Source organism: Xyrauchen texanus, chromosome 30 (genome assembly GCF_025860055.1).
Source record: "Xyrauchen texanus isolate HMW12.3.18 chromosome 30, RBS_HiC_50CHRs, whole genome shotgun sequence".
Taxonomy (NCBI): Eukaryota; Metazoa; Chordata; class Actinopteri; order Cypriniformes; family Catostomidae; genus Xyrauchen; species Xyrauchen texanus.
In genome coordinates this window covers 36,230,975-36,251,355 of record NC_068305.1, presented here as the reverse complement: position 1 = coordinate 36,251,355, position 20,381 = coordinate 36,230,975, and the positions used below count along the sequence as shown (strand labels likewise).

Sequence of the window (20,381 nt, the reverse complement as noted above, 5' to 3'; positions counted from 1 at the left end):
CCAGTCATTTTCCTGTATTGTGGGCTTAGTCAAAACGCTTCGAAATATCACGGAGATCGTACACTTGTTTTCTAGTTGGGAATACGTGGATGATAATGCCAATGCACGAAGCTAATGTAACACGTTCATGTAATGTCGGGAGATTTGCACAGGTTAATTTAATTAACTGCACACGTTGACCAAATTAACATTAACTAGCCAAACAAATGTTTCTTTGTCTGTGAATACTGCTGCTTCTTGTTGAACGCACAACAGTGTATTAGCGTTTGATGCACTCGTTTTACACACAATGCAGGAAGATGGCGCCATTTTCAGCTTGAGACGATACTTTAAAAATGATAACAAACGATAAAATGACGGTTAATAACCGATGTAGGCTTGTTTTATCAGTTGCCTTGTAAGTCTAGTCATTTGGGAACTTAACAGCATGCAAAAAGACAACATGTGACGCATCATTTACATGAATGCAATGAGATGCAGGCCTAAATTTGATCCTGACAGTTTGTTCAAATCCCTAACCCCAACTATTACCAATATGGTAATACTTTTATTAGGATACCCCAAACTAGGTGTAAACCAAGAGAACGGCCTCTCTAGAACATAAATAGTTAAGTCATTTCAATACTGATTTTTTATTTGTCTGCATTCTAACAATCAACAAAGACTTCAGTTGCTTGGTGATAAAGTAAAATTTTTGCTAAGTCTTCATGGCTTCTCACACAACACTTAAACACAGAGAATGGTATGCACTGCTAAAGTCCACAGGAGTGGGGAGTGAATATGAGCCATGCATTCACAAAACCACACACACATAAGCATGTTAGGTAATAAAGGTTAAACATGGATTTTTACAAACTCCTAAATTTTTGTGCAGATGGAAAAGTGATTTACATTCAATAGTGTAAAAATACTTAAATACATTTTTATAATAACAATTCAAACAATAAATATATAAATAGAATTATTAAATAATTACAATTTTAAGAAACCAACAACCCCAAAATAAATAAAATTAGGATACATATTTGTTTTAAGTATGACACATTTAATTCCATTTCAGATTTCTTTAAATTCCATTTCTAAATTTTGGACCTGGGAAATTTCAGTTCTCCAGCACACATCAATTGTGCTTGCGGCCCCTGCACAACTGTCAACTGGCATTATTAAACGATGATAAAAATGAGACGTGTTCAATTCCCATTGTAGACGACTGCATTTTGAGGCCAACAACTGTAAACCAAATAACAAATCAAATTATAAAATTGCACAGATAAAAATAAACTTCTATGTCTAAATAATATATTTAATTCTGCTGCACTGACTCAATAATTACATCTGTACATCTCATGCACCTCTAGCACATTGCAATTCAGTAGCTGTTGCAAAAGAAACCAATGACTATCCTTGTAATTCACTCTCCTGAACTCATTCACTCTGTGTTTCCAGAAACACCCTCCTAAAGCGACAGGGAAATAAGATTTCTAGGTTCTGAATGAGAACAGGTCTTAGAACTGGTGTGCTAAATTCTGATATGTGCTATATTATATAGTAACTGGATATCAACAGAGTACAGGCTTATATATTGTCTGGAAATGTTGCTGCAATATATTTTGACAAACTGTCTTTGGAGACTTGGCCATTGCACAAAACTGCTGTGAAATGAAAGTGTGTGGAAGAGGGTGCCATGCAGCGGGTGGTCTCCCCACTGTACAAATCATTTCAGGTCACCCTCCTCCCCCTGAATGGTCTTCTTGATCCGCAGAAGCATGGTGGTCAGCCACTGGTCCAAGCGCGAGATGGAATCAAACTCCTTTACCTAACAGATGGACAGAATAACTACATTATATTGAGCATTCAGTAGATGTGGAATGGTTAATGCAAAATAAATAACAAACAACATGTTTTTTTTTTGTATTTAATGTTTTTTACATTACTAACACAAAACATGTACTTACTGCTTCTGTGAAAGCCTCTAAGTTCTGTTCTTCATGGGCCTCTAGAAGTTTCTGTGAGGACAAACCCTCTTTTAAGTATAGAGCAATACATGTTTGGGTGATTCACCATGACAACTTCCTCTCCTTTGGTCTATAGAAATTTTATTTGGCCTGGCTTCAATAGGTAATAGTAGGATGACATAATAATAGCTTGAAATGTAAAACAATGAGATCTTTATGATAAAAAATGCATATAAATATCAGTTGCCACTTTAAATATATCTTATAAAAACTATATTTCTGTATTTCCAAAGCTCTTTTTTATTGTGGTGGGCAATGAATTGAATGTAATAATGATTGAGACATATACCTCAAAAGCCAGTTGCATCATATTTGAAACATGCATTTAAATGTGATTTTTCTATAAAATAATGTGCAAAAGCACAAGATGCTCAATTCAGAAAAACTCATTTTGAAATATCAGCAACAATATAAACATTATTATTACTTTTACTTTAGGAAAATCAGCAAAGATTTCACAGACAAAATTCAGAAGAAAATGTGCATCACAATAAGAAGGTGGCTATTTTGGAAACTATATTACAAGGTCTTCTACTTCCAGAAGAGCCCGTTCTAATCAGGGACTAAAAACGAAATGTTTTTCATTTCGGTTCATTCTGAACAAAAACTTTATTTTTTCATTCCAGTTTAGAAGTTCCACAGCCTCCTTTCCATAAATAAAGTATAATTTAAATAATTCCTGTGTGGATGCGAGGCATAAACCTTGTTAAATCAATGCATTTTCAAACTAAAATGTTATAGTGTATATGTAGCCAAAGATGGATAGTGCCAGTTCTAGATGCTAACAAGCATTCCATTCATGTTAAAATACATATAAAAGCTAATATGTGAAACACATGTTTCCTTAGCTACTGTTAAAGAATTTAAGGATCCTTATTGCTTAGCTATTAAATGTGGTTGTGTAAGTCACAAGGCTTGAGAATTACAAACCTTCAAGAGTTTGCACTCTCTTGAGTCTGAGAAGGCTGGAAACATCTCCTCATACTTTCCAATAGCAAGCTACAACAGAAAGAAAACAAGTTACAAATGCCATCTGCAGCAATCTCCGTATCAACCACTTCCCCAATCGCATACCAACCTTCGCATTTAGCTCATCCACGATAAAGTGACACAAGGAAGCTTTGAAGAAGTACTCTTTGGCACTGTATTTCAGTAGTGGATTGTCCATGGTGTTGCTTCCAACCTGTTTGCAATCACAAACACACATTCCTGAATAACCTAGCGTTGGTGAGCAAATTTTTAAAATCTGCAGGAGACCAACAGATGGCATACCTGCTCGTAAATCTCTATTGCCTTCTGGTACTGTTCTAACTGAGCGCTGTATGAAGCCACCTTTAACAGACATTTGTTTGCAGAGCTGTAAAATAAGCAAACATATCATGTCAAAAAGCCTGTTAGCAGAAGGTTAAACAATGTTTCAAATGTTTTTTTTTGTTTCTAAATGAGTAATATGGCTTCTGCTGAGCAGGCTTACCTGTTAGATTCCTCTCCTCTATAATAGTCGGCAGCTTGTTCATAATGTGCAATTGCCTTTGGACAACCAAACACAGAATAATCTTAATCAGTGGCAGAATACTGCTCTGTTGAACCTCTAAGAGGACCACAATCTGGCTAAACAGCCTCTAAAATCTGCTGAATTATTCAAAATCAATGTAAATTCAACAATTAAAACTTAGATGGGTCAAGTTTGTCAAGATAAACTTTGATGTTCGCTGCTTTACAAAGACTTGTCTGAAATTTTACAACTTGTAATTACGAGTTCTACCAAGACGTGAACTGTTTTTACAAGTCAAAATCTAGTAATTACGTTAATTCTGACATGGAGTGAACGCACCATAAGTCTATGAGATCTGATTATCTGCTGTGCGAAATCCATTTGTCGGATCAGTTAGAAAAGTCATAGCACATTATTCCAGAACAGTCTGGAGGTCTGTGCCAAATTTGGTGAGCATAGCTTGAAAGCATTCGGAAGAGTTACAATTGACAATTCTGGTCTTGGTTTAGGAATAAAACAATATTTGTAATAATAATAAATAATAAGTTGGCTTTGTTAGAATTAAAATGTTAAACTAAGTACTGAAGAGCGAATATCACTCCAAACAAAGTTATAATTTTACCTTTCCAATACAAAATATAACAGAGAATGATATCACAGAATAACAGAATAATTGGCATAATTTGTAGTCACAGATGTAACAACTTTTTGCTACTCTGGGTTCTAAAATCAATATAGAAAACAGCATGTGCCAAGATGCTAAAACAGCCGCCATTGTGGAATTTCTCTGCAATGCTGGAAGAGCAGCCAACATGCGCAGTACCTTCTCAATGTCCACAAGCTCTGACTCATACACCTCTGCAATTGTGATATGATGTTTGGCTGCGATAGTGAATCTCCCCTGAGGACAAAAAAGAGGAACATTATAAAACAGTCCAATTAATATTTAATTCAGTACCTATCACACATAAAGCAGTGAGTCTATACGAATGTCTACCATTCGAACTTTGAATGCAGATTTTGTAGTATCAGGTGAAGTTTACAAAATGTTTCCCTAGTTGTGGTGTCTCATTATAGTGCAATTAAGGTTTTAAGCGAGTTCTGTTAAACTGACTTTCAGTTAATGGCTAACTGAGTTTCTGCTATAATGGCGGGTTGGATTCCCAGAGCGCTCAAAAACATAAAACTCGACTGTCTAAAACAGTATAAAAATGGCTGAACATTATGTGCAATGTTGGATATGACTGCTACAAAAATAGTACTTAAAGTAAATTCTCATACATGTCCACTTAACTATTAGTGATAGACCGATATATCGACCAGGCCGATTTGGACGATATTTGGGCATTTTGCGATAACAGTGTTTACTTGGCAGATTAGGAGAAACGTTAAATTTTCAATGTGTCAGTTCCAAAATCTACCAATATATTTGTCAATGAATAGTGAACACTTTCTTTTTTCAAGATTTTTTTCTTTTCAGGTTTAAGCAAATTTGACTAAATGTTGCATAAAATAAGTGTTTGTTTCGCTTAAGAAATGTTGTGTACATCTGATTTGTTGTTGGTACATTTTATTATGTTTATCTGCATTTATAACGGCCATCCTGCTCGCCCAGATATCGTTATTGGCCGTTGAAAAACCCATATCAGTCGACTGCTACTTACCATGTCTGTGTAAATATCAATGGCTGCATTTAAGCACTTGATAGCCTCTATTCGCAGCATTAAAGAGAAGCAGGAGGGAAAAGTTAGATAGATGTGATGGTAAGAAAAAGAGTTTAAGGGTTATAATGTACATATACATAACAAACACGCATTTTTTTGAGTGGTCAAAGGGATTATTAGTAACTTTTTAGTGTAGTCTCTAGCTAATTGACCTCAGCTAAACCAGCTTAATTTTAGGTGCAATGCAGCATAGACTAAGCCCTCGTGTCACATGACCAAGAGCCAGAAGATTATTTTTAGTTTTGCTACACAATAATGCCTTAGCTGTAACTGACATAGAATAACAGGTAAACAATCTATAAAATGAGATCCATTCTGTTTAATGCTCAAATATGTGACCAAACATAGTACATGACAGTCTTGGGATGAATCTACGTTCAATCAAAGAAAATCCATCTGTGCGATTGGTTTGAAGTTAGGAGTTATAATCTGTGGCCTCACCCTGTGGATCGGCCTTCTTGAAAGCGTTTCCAGCATCGATGTAGCTTGTGGCCGAATCGTGTTTATTCTGTAGCTGCATGTGAAGTCTGGCTGCCTGACAGAATGCATTCCCTGCAGCTAGATACAAACACAAACTTCTTTAGTACAATATGTACAAAGGTGACACTTTGTAATGCTTTCGGTAACAAATCACTCGCAAATATTTATCATTCACACAGCTCATGTATGATAGATAAATAAAGAAACATGTAGGCTTATATTTATATCAAAATGTAGTAGCAATTGAATATATAATATATATATATATATATATATATATATATATATATATATATATATATATTTTACGCTTTTTTTATTACTTATTACGTTTACTTTCTAAGAAGCACCCACCACTCCAGTTTTTGGCCATTTTGAACATGTTGGCTGCTCTGGCGTACATCTCACAGGCCTCTTCCACTTTGTGATTTCCCCTAAAAAAATTAGAGGGATTTAGTTTCAGTTCATTCACTTTTCCAAAATATTGTGTAGCCTTGTTTTCATAGTACTAAATTTCCAAAACATAAGCACAAGCATTTTAATAATGCTGCAGAATATAATTTTCTTATACTAAACCTGTCTTCAAACAGACAAGTTTGCCTAAGTGATGAACTTCTTTTCACTGGAAAGATAAAAGCTTGTTATAGTTGTAAAAATTGGTCGGCAAGGAACAATTGATTGTATATTCTGTGTTAGGTCATAAACACTTCTTAAATTACTGTTGGTAGGCTAATTAGCAGAAAGGTCTAGATAACCTTGGGTCCTGATTCAGTTTGACATCCTGTGGGTTTATTTATGTTGGTCAGTTTGTGAGCATCTCATGTCATAATAATCAAACCTAATAAAATGTATTTAATTTTGCAACATACAAGGTCAGGGATAGTTTCCATTATATACTTTATCTAATTAATATAGCCCGTCTGACACCAACAATCATCCATGTGATTATCTAATCAGCCAATCGTGTGGCAGCAGTGCATAAAATCATACAGATGTGGGTCAGAAGCTTCAGTTTATGTTCACATCAACCATCAGAATAGGGAAAAACAATTGATCTCATTGATTTGGCATGATTGTCGGTGCCAGATGGGCTGGTTTGAGTATTTCTGTAACTGCTGATCTCCTGGGATTTTTACACACAACAGTCTCTAGAATTTACTCCGAATGGTGCCAATAACAAAAAAACATCCATCAACCCTTGTTTATGAGAGGGGTCAACAGAGAATGACCAAACTGGTTCGAACTGACAAAGTCTAAGGTAACTGTTGTGGCAGATAGATAGATAGATGGATGGATGGATGGATGGATAGATGGATAGACAGACAGACAGACAGACAGACAGATAGATAGATAATTGTATTTAAAAATGCTGAAAATCTGTGCATTTGCTGTCAGACCTTAAGATTTCTCAACAAAAAACAATCAGTTGCTGTCCAAGGTACTGTAATGCACCTAAAATGTCATTTATAAGCCTATGTGTGAGACTACTTTAAATAGTCTTCTATTGAAGTTTAAATATGTTAACTTTATAACAGCTTTCGTTAATAAGTCATTAACAAACAGCATATAGGCCAATGCTTTAAAAAACAAATGTTTCTTTAAATTTCCTATTGATTATTTCATGACTAGTTGTATGAACATAAACTAATGATCTGGTAGTTGATGTAATGACTACTTAATGCAAAATGTAATTAAATATCAGGTCTGAGGGGGCCTGGGTAGCTCAGCGAGTATTGACACCGACTACCACCCCTGGAGTTGCGAAGTTCGAATTTAGGGTGTGCTGAGTGACTCCAGCCAGGTCTCCTAAGCAACCAAATTGGACCGGTTGCTAGGGAAGGTAGAGTCACATTTGGTAACCTCACTGTGGTCGTGATTAGTGGTTCTCGATCTTGATGGGGTGCGTGGTAAGTTATGCGTGGATCGAGGAAAGTAGCATGAGCCTCCACAGTGTCATGCACAGCGAGCCACGTGATAAAATGTGCGGGTTGACGGTCTCAGAAGCGGAGGCAACAGAGACTTGTAACCGCCACCCGGATTGATGTGAGTAACAACACCACAACGAGGACCTACTAAATAGTGGGAAGTGGGCATTTCAAATTGGGGAGAAAAGGGGATTAAAAAAAATCAAGTCTGAAAGTAGACAGATTTTATATTCTGATATCTGTGCTTGGCAGTTGGTTACCATGTATCTGCACTCATACAATTGGGAATTTACTCAAGTTCTTTTAAGAAATTGAGCGAATGTTATAATAAATGATCCAGATTGCACACATAACACATGTATTTAGTATAATGACATGAAATAGGCCAACTACTGCAGTGCTCCTGCGCCAACAATGCGCCAAACACAAATTTACTGCTCAAACACTGACATCAGATGACTTTATATTATTATTTATCAATTATGATAATAAGAAAAAACATATATCTTAAAAACACAACAAAAACAAATGCATTACAGTTAAAAAAAAAAAGGAAATAGAAACCTTTCTCCATCCTCTAATGCGCAAAGCGGCCTGTCACAGCTAGGGTCGCGAGATCAAGTAAATAAATGCTCTACATTATTTTTAAATAACTAAAAACTCAGTATTATCTGATAAACGTATACACAAATTTAATAATGTGGATATATAAATAACATTATTATTTTTTAAATAAACATAGACACGTTTTTAATCTTACCCAAACATTCCTGCTAAAAACGAACCGGAACATTTTACTTTCTTATCGGCTTCAGCAATAAGCTGAATGGCCTCCTTCTCCTTTCCGGAATTGTCCATTGTTCTTGAGATAAATGAAGAGAAAAACGCAGTCAAATGTTTTTGTCCTTTATCCGCTTTCTTCTCTCGCTGTATGTCACTATGGCAGCAGGGATTACTGTCATTCGTTTTATTGAGTGTAGGAGTTAAGAACGATCTGGAGCGGCGTTATGGGATTTGGAGTTCCAAGGCCCCATTGGTTCAAGCAGTGCAGGAACAAATACACTACAACTCCCACTGACGTACATGAACGTTCGTTACGTAATACTGCAAACGTGTAGAAGCAGCATTTCTTGTCAGCGTCAGTTCTGAATTTTTTTAATTGTTTGACAGGATAAAACTTATGGATCAGCTCCTTTTGCCAGATTTATATAGAGACTGTTTTTCATTTTATTTTGGTTACACCTATGGAGAGACATTAGAATGATCTTTACAAATTATATCTTGAAATAATTTTCAATGAATTTTAAGAATATAATCTTTGGGTGTTTTAAGTCAGAGATTCCTCAAAATAAAGTGCTTGCTTTTGTGTAAACTTAATGTATTTGTTTAATGCATATTTTACAGTTATAAGCAGTAAACCTATTTTCTCTGTATTCTTAAAAGAGATAAAACATTATTTGTATTCTGTATAAGTCTCTGTTAACAAAGAAGCACTTAGAACAATTACAATGTGCACTGACCTTAAACTCTTTACCTTAACTGATGTATAAATTAGGCCCTCTTATTTTATTTTTTTTTATGATTATTTCTTATATATATACACACACACACACACACACACACACACACACACACACACACACACACACACACACACATGGGTTGCCAGATTTGAAACAAGTTAACGGGCAGGCTGAAGCAAAACTTTAAAGTTGTGTTTGTTCCAAGTAAAGCCCAAGTCTGGTGCAAAGTACAATAAAAGAATTATACCTTTCCACTGTTTATATAAAAGGATTAAAGTCAGGAAAGGGATGTTTATTTTCCCTTCCTCTGTAGGCTACTATTGTTTGCAGCATAGCATGGAAAAAAATATGTACATTTCACAGACTGTTTTTCCAAAACCAGCGAGCTGACTTAATTTTTGGGCATTATAGCCAGGTCATACCTTAGGTAGGCAGCTAACTAGGTTTTGAGACCCAGCCTTTGGAGTAGAATGGATTAGTTTTGCTGGTTATTTTCATGTGCTTCTTGATGGGAGAACAAAAAAGAGGTGCTCACCTGCAGCCAGTGCAGAGTATGAAATATTAATGACTGTCTGTTATAGCTGCTCAGTGACATTATGCATCTAAGGCCACTTCACCTGTGTAAGATAAAAGAGTATTGCAACATTACAGGCTTAAATGTCAGTAATCTGTTGCCTTTGAATGCAAGTCGAGACTCTATATTTCTTAACGATAAAAACATATAATAGCCCAGTAATGAAGATTTATATTCTTGCTAAAAATATTGTATTTACAATGCTAATTTAAACCTCAGCACACACTTACTACAAAAATCTCAATTTTGCTTATATAGTGCACTACACATACATTGTGCACTACTAATCACTAAGCAATTTGATTTATGCATAGTGTAACACCAATGTACAGTCCTCATTTTCGATCCGTGTGTCATTCACTATGTTAGGATAGTGAGCAATTCCGTCTCTTTCTCCCACTATTCATATCTGGCTTTTCTACTTTTCAAATTTTAGCACAAATTATGAAAAGTGTTATATTTGATACCAATCTGTCCTTTGAAAATCAAATGTTTGTAGAACAGCATTCTTGCACCTCAGAAATATTGCTAAGTTACGACAAATGCTCTCTGTTGCTGATGCCGAAACAATAATTTATGCGTTCATGACCTCAAGACTAGATTATTGTAATACATTACTGGGAGGATGTCCTGCAAATTAAATAAATAAACTTCAATTGGTTCAAAATGCAGCTGCCAGAGTGCTGACTACAACCAAGAGATATGATCATATTAGCCCCATTTTATCATTGTTACACTGGCTACCTGTTAAATTTCATATTATTTAAAAATTCTGATAACTACCTACAAAGTTTTGAATTGTCTAGCTCTGCAGTCCTTAAGTGAACTTCTGACATGCTATATTCCATCACGTTCATTACGATCGCAAAATTCTGGCTTGTTAATTATTCCAAGAGTATCAAAATCCAAAAAAGGAGGTAGATCCTTTTCAAATTTGGCGCCTAAACTGGTGGTGGCAGTGGTGGCTCAGTGGTTGAGGCTCAGGGTTACTGACCAGAAGGTCGGAGGTTCAAGCCCCAGCACCACCAAGATGCCACTGTTGGGCCCTTGAGCAAGGCCCTTAACCCTATCTGCTCCAGGGGCGCTGTATCATGGCTGACCCTGCACTCTGACCCCAGCATAGCTGGGATATGTGAAAACTAATATATTTCACTGTATATATGCAAAAAACTGTGTGTATAATGTGTGTCCAAAATAAAGGATTCTATTCTATATCTCTGCTTGAAAGCTTCACTTTATTTTGTTGACCAGCTGTTGGAAGCTTGCTTCTAAAACAACCAGACCAAGTAGCTAACAGCTAGCAGTCATGTCATGTTATTGTTTTGGTCAGTTTGTGTCATGTTTAAGATGATGTCACGGCAGTAGATGTGGCGCAACTATGACGATCAGCCTATAATCCCTCCCACGTTGAGGCGGCACTAAACTACAGTGGAAATGCAAGCTCAGAAAAGTAAAGCTTGTAGAGTTGAGGCGAGTCGAACCGTAACATGCAGTGGAAAAGTGCCATTATACACGGCACTACTGTTGCGTTGTCAGAACTTTTTTTCTTCTTTTTGGCAGTAACCAAGGTTTTGATACAATTAACCATGGTTTTACTACAGCATTACTGTAGTATCCTTATGGTAACTTGGTTTTAGTAATAGTAGCCATATAATAATAATATCTATGGTTAATTTAGAGGTTTTATACAGTATGTGGCTTATACTAACACATTTTTAAAGGGTAAACAAAGCAGCCTGATAATGTTCTGTTTAGGCCCATAAATGTAAAAAATCAAAACAATTTCATCCATCCATCCATCCATCGTCAACCGCTTATCCTGTGTACAGGGTCGCGGGGGGCTGGAGCCTATCCCAGCTAACATTGGGCGAAAGGCGGGGGACACCCTGGACAGGTCGCCAGTCCATCGCAGGGCAACAAAACAATTTAAGTAATAATAATAAAGTTACTAATTTTATCCAAATAATTCATAAAAATTAAGTTTAGTAGAGGTATCAGTATTGGTATTGATATAGGGGATATTGGCTATAAGCCACATACTGTATATAAGGTTTAAATGGTTTGTAAGGCCTTTTTTAGGTTACAAACTGGTAATTACAAGGTTATTATGCTATAAGTATGGATTATGAGGACATTTCTAGTGTCCCATTTTCATTTCTAGTGTATTAGGGGATAGAATCTATAGTTCATACAGTATAAAAATCATTATGTCTGTGAGAGTCCTCATAACGATAGCTGCACCAACGTGTGTGTGTGTGTGTGTGTGTGTGTGTGTGTGTGTGTGTGTGTGTGTGTGTGTGTGTGTGTGTGTGTGTAATAAAATATCCTACAATTATAAATAAATCAACAGGCTTTTCCTTTTCATCCTTAAAGATGAAAGTATAGATATTGTGTAGTGTTTAAATAAAGGTTAAATCAAAATTATAATCTTATTTTAACTTCTTTTAAATGTTAAAAGGTGAACATATTTGACTCATTCTGTATTAATACATGCATATGTTGTATACTTTCAATAAATTGTGTACGTTGCCTAGTACAAATGTATTATTGCACAATTTGATAGTGTGTCTGATGTCAGAGGTCTTCTTTACACAAAGGTTTACCTTAAAATGAAGATAATATATTTTTATGGACTGGGGACAAAAAAAAAAAAAAGAAAGAAAAGAAAAGAAAAAGAATCTGAATGACAAAAGCAGGACAGGAAAGAACACAATCTGGAATGTCTTAAATAACACAGATCTACATTTATGTTTAGGACAAATACAATCACATTAACAGTCAAGTTTAGAACAGCATGGCACCAGCTTCTGCCATTGCTGACATAAACCATATCTTCAATCATAAATTAGTGTTTGTTTTGCTTTGTCCTTGATATCATGATGGACGTTTGTTCCCTGCTAGGCTTTCTTGTTGGCTGTGTGAGCCATTGTGAGGGAAAATACAATGGGTCTTTTGAACTAAGGGCTATTGCTCTGAATGGTGAATGCAAGGTATTTTACCATGCTTAGACTGAATGCAGAATTATAAATATTTAATGAGTCACTGTCTGTCTCTCTCTCTTTAGCCTGTTTTCACCCTGCCACTCATTTGTCCTTGTCAGTGTATAAGATAATAGAGAGCAAATGAATATAGCAATGTGTCTAGAACGAGCCTTTGGACAGTGAATTGGTACAGTGCCCCTCAACCCATATAAAAGAAACCATATAATTACAGTTTTTAGGGCCAATTAGTCCAAGTGAATATTTATTTATTATTATTATTATTATTATTATTATTATTATTATTATTATTATTTTTGCTTACTTATTTGTGTCAAAACAGTGTATGAAATAAAAACACTGGACAGCATCTCATTGGCTGATTTGTTCGTGCAAAAGTAACCTTGCATGATAAAGAATGCTGAGTTTGTGCCATCAGAATGAGCTTTATTGCCAAGTATGCTTACACATACAAGGAATTTGTCTTGGTGACAGGAGCTTCCAGTGTACAACAATACAAAAACAGCAGCAAGACATAGATCATAAAAAAAAATTATTATACATATACGCACATACACACAGACACACACCTTCATACATATACACATAAATAGTGCAAATCTAATACAAATCTGTAATATAAAGTACAAAAATACAGTATGTTATGTACAGTGCAAAATGTTATTTTTTTTTTTTTCATGTTCTGTTCTTTAATGTTTCAACACTATTTCGGGAAGCCAATAACATTCTGAGGAACTGTGATTAACAGTTTTCTGTCTGCATAAGCATTTTCATGCAAAACTGAACTTTTACTGAACTTTATTCATCTTAAAGCAATAAGCACAATATTACTATACATTTTCACTCTTTCTGTGTTATGTATGTGTTTAATGCACCTGTCAATAAATAACACATTTTATTATTTTCCCCACTGTCTTTAAATTTGATCTATGATGTGAATATAAAGTACATTTATTTTTTATTTTTTATACATATTATGATATTTATTTTATAAATTTTCTGGACTTGTTTATATTTTTTGTGCATTCAGTTGATTGCACTTTATTTTATAGATGTACAGTTTTATTTCTTATACATAAAAATATCTTTATTGTGCAAAAAACAACTTTTAAATCATTATGATTGGAGTTTGCTCCCATTCTCTAATTTATTTAGAGATAGTTTGGAAGAATGTTCATCCTGTAAAAATAATTTGAAATGTAGGTAAAACTTAAATGCCTATAACCCTGCAACTACATATGCATTGTTGTATTCCTATCGTTTTATTATTCAAAATACATTTATAAGTATTTCTAAGACTCTGGAAGTGTGAAAAAATGAATATTACCAATTTGACATATGATCCTTTTTCTTGCATTTTAGGTGTAGCTCCACCTAGTGGCATGAGCTGTATATTTCAGTAACACAAGCTTGTTTGTGTACAAACTTCTCACCTTGTATACTGTAACTGTCTATTACTCTTATATATGTCTCTCACTCTGCATTGTATCTCTCCTGTAATGTTCTTTCCTACATATTTCCAGCTATGTACTTCCTTTTACTATTGTATATGTTGCAGAAAGAAAGAAAAAACAATTGGAACTATATAAAAAAGTGAAATAAATAAAACATATTTAAAGAAATAATATATATAGGCCTACTGTAGTTTACATCCATTGAAACATTTGCCTTGCAAGATCTGTGCCTTGCCACAATTCTGTCTCTGAGCTCTTCAGGCAGTTCCTTTGACCTCATGATTCTCATTTGCTCTGACATGCACTGTGAGCTGTAAGGTCTTATATAGACTGGTGTGTGGCTTTCCTAATCAAGTCCAATCAGTATAATCAAACACAGCTGGACTCAATTGAAGGTGTAGAACCGTCTCAAGGATGATCAGAAGAAATGGACAGCACCTGAGTTAAATATATGAGTGTCACAGCAAAGGGTATGAATACTTAGGACCATGTGATATTTCAGTTTTTCTTTTTTAATAAATGTGCAAAAATATCAACAATTCTGTGTTTTTCTGTCAATATGGGGTGCTGTGTGTACAATAATGAGGAAAAAAAATAAACTTAAATGATTTTAGCAAATGGCTGCTGTCACGAACCTCGCTCCCCGCGCTCACACGCTCGCTCCCCGAGCTCACAAGCTCGCCCCCCGAGCTCACACGCTCGCCCCCCCGAGCTCACAGGCTCGCCCCCCCGAGATCACGCGCTCGCTTCGTCGAGCTCACAGGCTTATATTCTGATTCCCCGGCTGCGACCTCACGCTCCCCCTTGACGACTCTTCACTGGATTTGCCCTTTTTGTACCGTTGCCTGTTTTTTCGAATAAAGCTGTTTTTATTCGACATTGTGACTGTCTCTTCTTGTGCGCGTTACAGAATAACCAACCCCACCGAAGACAGTCACAATGCATCCCGCGGAGGATTTTCGCAGCTCACTAGAGCGGATTTTCACAGCACACTCTGCAAAAGGATCTACCGTTGGGAGACATGACCGAGCGCTCACGGCCCAGGGACAGCAGGTACGTGCGATTTTTGATTTATTTCACCCTGTTCCACCTGTGTCTGTCCCTGAGCCCATTTATGCTCCCAACACATCCCCGAGCGCCGTAAGCCTTCAACCCCCTGAGAGGTTTGATGGCTCTTCAGGCGCTTGCCAAGGGTTGTTTATGCAGGGCAGCGGTTGTAGAACCCATAACCTTGCCCTTAACATTATGGAGCCAGCGGCCCGACTCTTGGTTTTGCATCAGGGGAGTCAACCCTTGGAGGCCTACGTGGTTGATTTTTGTGCCCTGGCTAACCAGGTGAGCTTCGATGAGGTGGCTCTAAAGGACATTTTTCAGTGTGGACTGAATGAGCCAACCTCATCATTTATGCCTGGTGGTCGCTGCTCCCTCGACCTGGCTCAGTTTATTGACCTCGCCCTACTGTTCGCTGGTTCGCTGGGAGGCAGACTCTGAACCACAGTTCCACGCCACGGCCCCAGCCTCGAAGCCTGCCACGGCCAGCGAGCCAGCACCCATGCCTGCCACGACCAGCGAGCCCACGCCTATGCCTGCCACGGTCGGCGAGCCAGCGCCTGTGGCCTCAACCGTCCCAGAGCCAGCGCCTGTAGCCTCAACCGTCCCCATGGCCACGTTTCCTGTTGGCCGAAGGAGTAAGAGAAGGAAGAGGGCCCCTTCTCCCCAGTCTCGTCTTGTGCTCAAGACTGCAGAGGTTTCCTCTGAGTCTTTCACGGCTCTACCGGCCTCTGCTCTGCCCTCAGAGTCTTCCACGGCTCTGCCGGCCTCTGCTCCGCCCTCAGAGTCTTCCACAGCTCTGCCGGCCCCTGTTCCGCCCTCAGAGTCTACCACGACTCTGCCGGTCCCTGTTTCGCCCTCAGAGTCTTCCACGGCTCGGTTGGGCTCTGCTCGGCCCTCAGAGTCTTCCACGGCTCGGCCAGCCTCTGCTCGCCCCTCAGAATCCTCCAGGGCCCCGCCTCTCGAGCCTCCCAGGGCTCCTCCTCTCGAGCCTCCCAGGACTCCTCCTCTCAAGCCTCTCAGGGCTTCGTCTCTCGAGTCTTCCAGGGCTCCTCCTCCTCACCTCTCAGAGCCTCCTCCAGGGCCTCTCAGTCTCATCTCTCGAGTCTTCCAGGGCTCCTCCCCCACTCAAGCCTCTGAGGGCTTCGTCTCCCGAGTCTTCCAGGGCTCCTCCTCCTCTCGAGCCTCTCAGGGCTTCATCTCTCGAGTCTTCCAGGGCTCCCCCTCCTCTCGAGCCTCTCAGGGCTCCGCCTCCCAGGGCTTCGCCTCTCCAGTCTCTCGAGCCTCCCAGGGCTCCCCCTCTCAAGCCTCTCCAGTCTTCCACTGCCTTTCTCCCCAAGCCTCCTACGGCTCAACCTCCCGAGCCTCCCACGGCTCTGTTTCCTGAGACTCCAGAGCTTTCTAGGTCTTCGCCTCAGAAACCTCCCACGGCGCCACCTCCCTTGGCTCCGCCTCCAGAGCCTTCCAGGTCTTCGCCCCTAAAGCCTCCTTCGGCTCCACCTCCAGAGCTTTCCAGGCCTCCGCCTCTAGCACCTCCCACGGTGCCACCGTCATTGGCTCCACCTCCAGAGCTTTCTAGGGCTCGGCCTCTCGAGCCTCCTATGGCTCCGCCTCCCAAGCCTCCTACGGCTCTACCCCCAGAGATGACAGAGCCCGCCGGGTCTTCGCCTCAGAAACCTCCTACGGTGCCACCTCCATCGCCTCTAGAGCCTCCCACGGCGCCACCGTCATTGGCTCCACCTCCTGAGCCTTCCAGAACCCCGCCTCTAGAGTCACCTACGGTGCCGCCTCCGTCGGCTCCGCCGCCAGAGCCTTCCAGATCTCCGCCTCTAGAGCCTCCGGCCCTGTCTCTTGGGCTCCCTATGGTGCCGCCTCCTCAATCTCAGTCCCCCGCCTGCCGAGTCTCTCACGGCTCTGCCTTCCAAGGCTCCATCTCCCAAGTCCTCCACGGCCCCGCCTTTCACGGCTCCGCCCCCGGGAACCCTTCACCACTGGGTTCTGCCAGCTTCCCCAGTAACTGTTCCTCCTCCCGGGCCTCCTGACCCTCTTCCTGTCCTGTGGCCTATTCCCTGGCCTCCTGACCCTGTCCCGTCCCTGTTGCCTCATCCCTGGCCTCCTGACCCAATCCCTGTCCTCCAGTCGCCTTCCAGACCCCCTGACCCAGTCTCAGCCCTATGGCTGCCCCCTAGATCTCCCGACCACCCGCCTGTCCGCTATGACCCCCTGACCTTGCCTTCCTGCCTGCCCTCTGTGCCCCTTGGACTGCCCTCAATTTTGTCGTTGTGTTTTGTGGGTTTTCTGTTCCGGGGTTTTTTGTTTGTTGGGATCGCCAGCATCCCGATCGTCCTGCACCGCTTCCTAGAGGTCGCGCACCTCGCAACCGAGTCGCGGCCGTCTGGAGCCGTCCGTAGCAGAGAGGGGAGTACTGTCACGAACCTCGCTCCCCGAGCTCTCACGCTCGCTTCGTCGAGCTCACACGCTCGCTCCCCGAGCTCACATGCTCGCTTTGTCGAGCTCACACGCTCGCTTCCTGAGCTCACACGCTCGCCCCCCCGAGATCACACGCTCACTTCGTCGAGCTCACAGGCTCGCTCCCCGAGCTTGCACGCTCGCTCCCAATCACCAGTTATTAGTTTCACCTGTACTCGTCTCTATCACTAGGTTATTCGTTTCACCTGCACCGCTCGTTTTTTCCCCTATATATATCACAACCCTTTCGTCTCACTCTTGTTGGTTATTGTTTAGTGTACCCCTTCGCTTTGCCAGTGCTAGTGTTCCCCTAGTTTCCCTTGTCTTTTCCTCTCGCTAGTCCCGTCTAGTTGTTTACCTATTTCCCGGCTTCGACCTAACGCTTCCCCCGACTACTCTTCACTGGATTTGCCCTTTGTTATATTCTGATTCCCCGGCTTCGACCTCACGCTCCCCCTTGACGACTCTTCACTGGATTTGCCCTTTTTGTACTGTTGCCTGTTTTTTCGGATAAAGCTGTTTTTATTCGACATTGTGACTGTCTCTTCTTGTGCGCGTTACAGCTGCAATATAACAAAGAGTGAAAAATTTAAGGGGGTCTGAATACTTTCCGTACCCACTGTAAGTATCTCTTATTTATTGAGTGTTCAATGTTCAGAATTGTCCAGCCTGTGTGAGCAGATACAGTGACAATTCAATGCAGAGGTAATTTGTGTAGTCCCACAAAGTAGAGTGGCTTTTTAGTGTTTCGACATTGGTTTTATGACTGTTTAAAAATATATTTCTATAATTTCCTGACCTGCTATCCACAAACAGTCAGTGTTTTCCACCAGGGGCCCGTGGAGAAGATATATAAAGGTTAAATAACTTCAAATAAATTTCCAGTATTAACACATTTTATAATAATTTGTTAAGCATTATTAGGCAGCAATTTAATGATTCCCACAAAATTGTATTTTGACTTGCCTCTTCTTTTCTTTAAAGGAGTCATGACATGAGAAACCAAATTTGCCTTGATCTTTTGGTATATAAGAGGTCTTTGTATCATTAAAACGTCCTGCAAGTTTAATATTTTAAGACGTCCTCCCCATTCTAAACAAATCATTTATTTAATCAAGCTCAAAATACAGCTCGTTCTGGATTCATGGTTAGAAGTGACGTGACGGTTAGAAGTGACGTACCAGCGTTTGCATATGACCGCCTCCAGCACAAGATAACTACGCTTTAAGCGCAAGACAACTCACGCTCATTTCAGTATCGCCGTGCGCCTCACAAGTGTTCAGTCGATGGACAGCGAGCTCTGACAGAGACTACTTGTGCACAGGAAAATTATGATGCCACACAGATGTGCTGTTCCTGGCTGTGGTCAAACAAAACCTCTGAATAAGCTGCTGAAAGATCCAGACGTCAGGGAAAAATGGATGCAGTTTATTTTTTGCGGACGTCCCAGTCACGGCAGTGTTAACTTAAGCGTTTGTTCTGTACATTTTAAGGATGACTGTTTTGAGAACAAATCTCAATATGATGCTGGCTTTGCCAGAAAACTGTTGCTCAAAGATAAGTCCGTGCCGACTATTCTGGGAACAACGACGACGCTAAACTGTAAGTAATCTATTTTAAACTTTAAACTACTTTTTAAAGCGCAATTTCATTCATTATGAATAATCACAGTGTTTTTACTTAGTTTACTTGCATATTGTTCTGGCTGGGGGCGTCAATAATTGATACATAGGCACTGACGTTAGCCAATCATAACAGTGGGCGTTAACACTGAAGTCTTAAATGGAAAACGCCCCCAAAACAGACTGTTTGAATGAGAGGATGAGAAACAGGGTGGGAAAAGGTCATAAATCACTAGATTTTAAAAGTTTTTCTTAAAAAAAAATATATTAATACTATAATTGCACCTAAGGGAACATAATAATACAATAAAAAAACCCATGTCATGACCCCTTTAAAGAAATTACAAATCTTGGTTACAGTGAGACTTTCAATGGAAGTGAATGTTAAAATACTAACTTTTCAAAAGAATAGCCACAAGAAATAAACAATATGCATGTAAAAATGATTTTAGTGTGATAAGATTGCTTAAGTTATAGCCAATTTTACAACATTCTTGCCATGATGATGTTGTCAACAAACCCTAAAATTACCATTTAAACAACTTTACAGCTCAAATAATAATTAGTTAAGCATAATTAACTGAAGTATTAATGTAATGCTTTTATAAAATTAAATGATTCAAATTTCTGCCTTTAAACCCTCCAAAAACTGGCCCGCATTCACTTCCATCGTAAGTGCCACACTGTAATCTCGATTTTTATATTTTTTATATACATTTTATATTTATTTATTTATTTAATAAAAGGAGGTATCAATCTAAATGCATTTTTGTGGTAATCAACATAATGCCACAAATATTGTCGATTGAGCTTAACTTGTATTGAACCTGGAATAATCCTTTTATTGAATTTCTGGACTCTTAAAATGGGAAAATAATAAAGAATATGTTATTTTAATGTTAATTAAAATATGTATATTTTCTCCTAGCACTTTCATTTTGCCTGATTGATATTTATATAAAAAGTGAATGAATTTACAGGGTTACACATCCTTATTTGGTGGATCATCTTATTAAAAGGATTCTCAATTCTGCAAATGTAGGAGAACAAG

General features: G+C 39.2%; 1 protein-coding gene across 2 annotated transcripts; it reads right to left on the bottom strand.

Moving 5' to 3' along the window:
• Nucleotides 1-608: 608 nt before the first annotated feature.
• LOC127624164 (beta-soluble NSF attachment protein) lies at nt 609-8,594 on the bottom strand. 2 transcript variants are annotated; one of them, XM_052098854.1, is made up of 11 exons: nt 8,400-8,594; nt 6,069-6,148; nt 5,676-5,792; nt 5,175-5,221; nt 4,334-4,411; nt 3,490-3,545; nt 3,288-3,372; nt 3,094-3,198; nt 2,946-3,014; nt 1,956-2,006; nt 610-1,816 (listed from the first exon to the last, which is right to left on the bottom strand). In XM_052098854.1, exons 1-11 carry the CDS (start codon nt 8,495-8,497, stop codon nt 1,715-1,717), a joined length of 888 nt encoding a protein of 295 aa, XP_051954814.1. In that variant the 5' UTR covers nt 8,498-8,594; the 3' UTR covers nt 610-1,714. The 2 variants fall into 2 exon arrangements, with proteins under 2 accessions (XP_051954815.1, XP_051954814.1); XM_052098855.1 differs by lacking the exons at nt 5,175-5,221; nt 6,069-6,148; nt 8,400-8,594 and having other exon boundaries at nt 609-1,816; nt 5,676-5,783.
• Between the last annotated feature and the right edge of the window lie 11,787 nt (nt 8,595-20,381).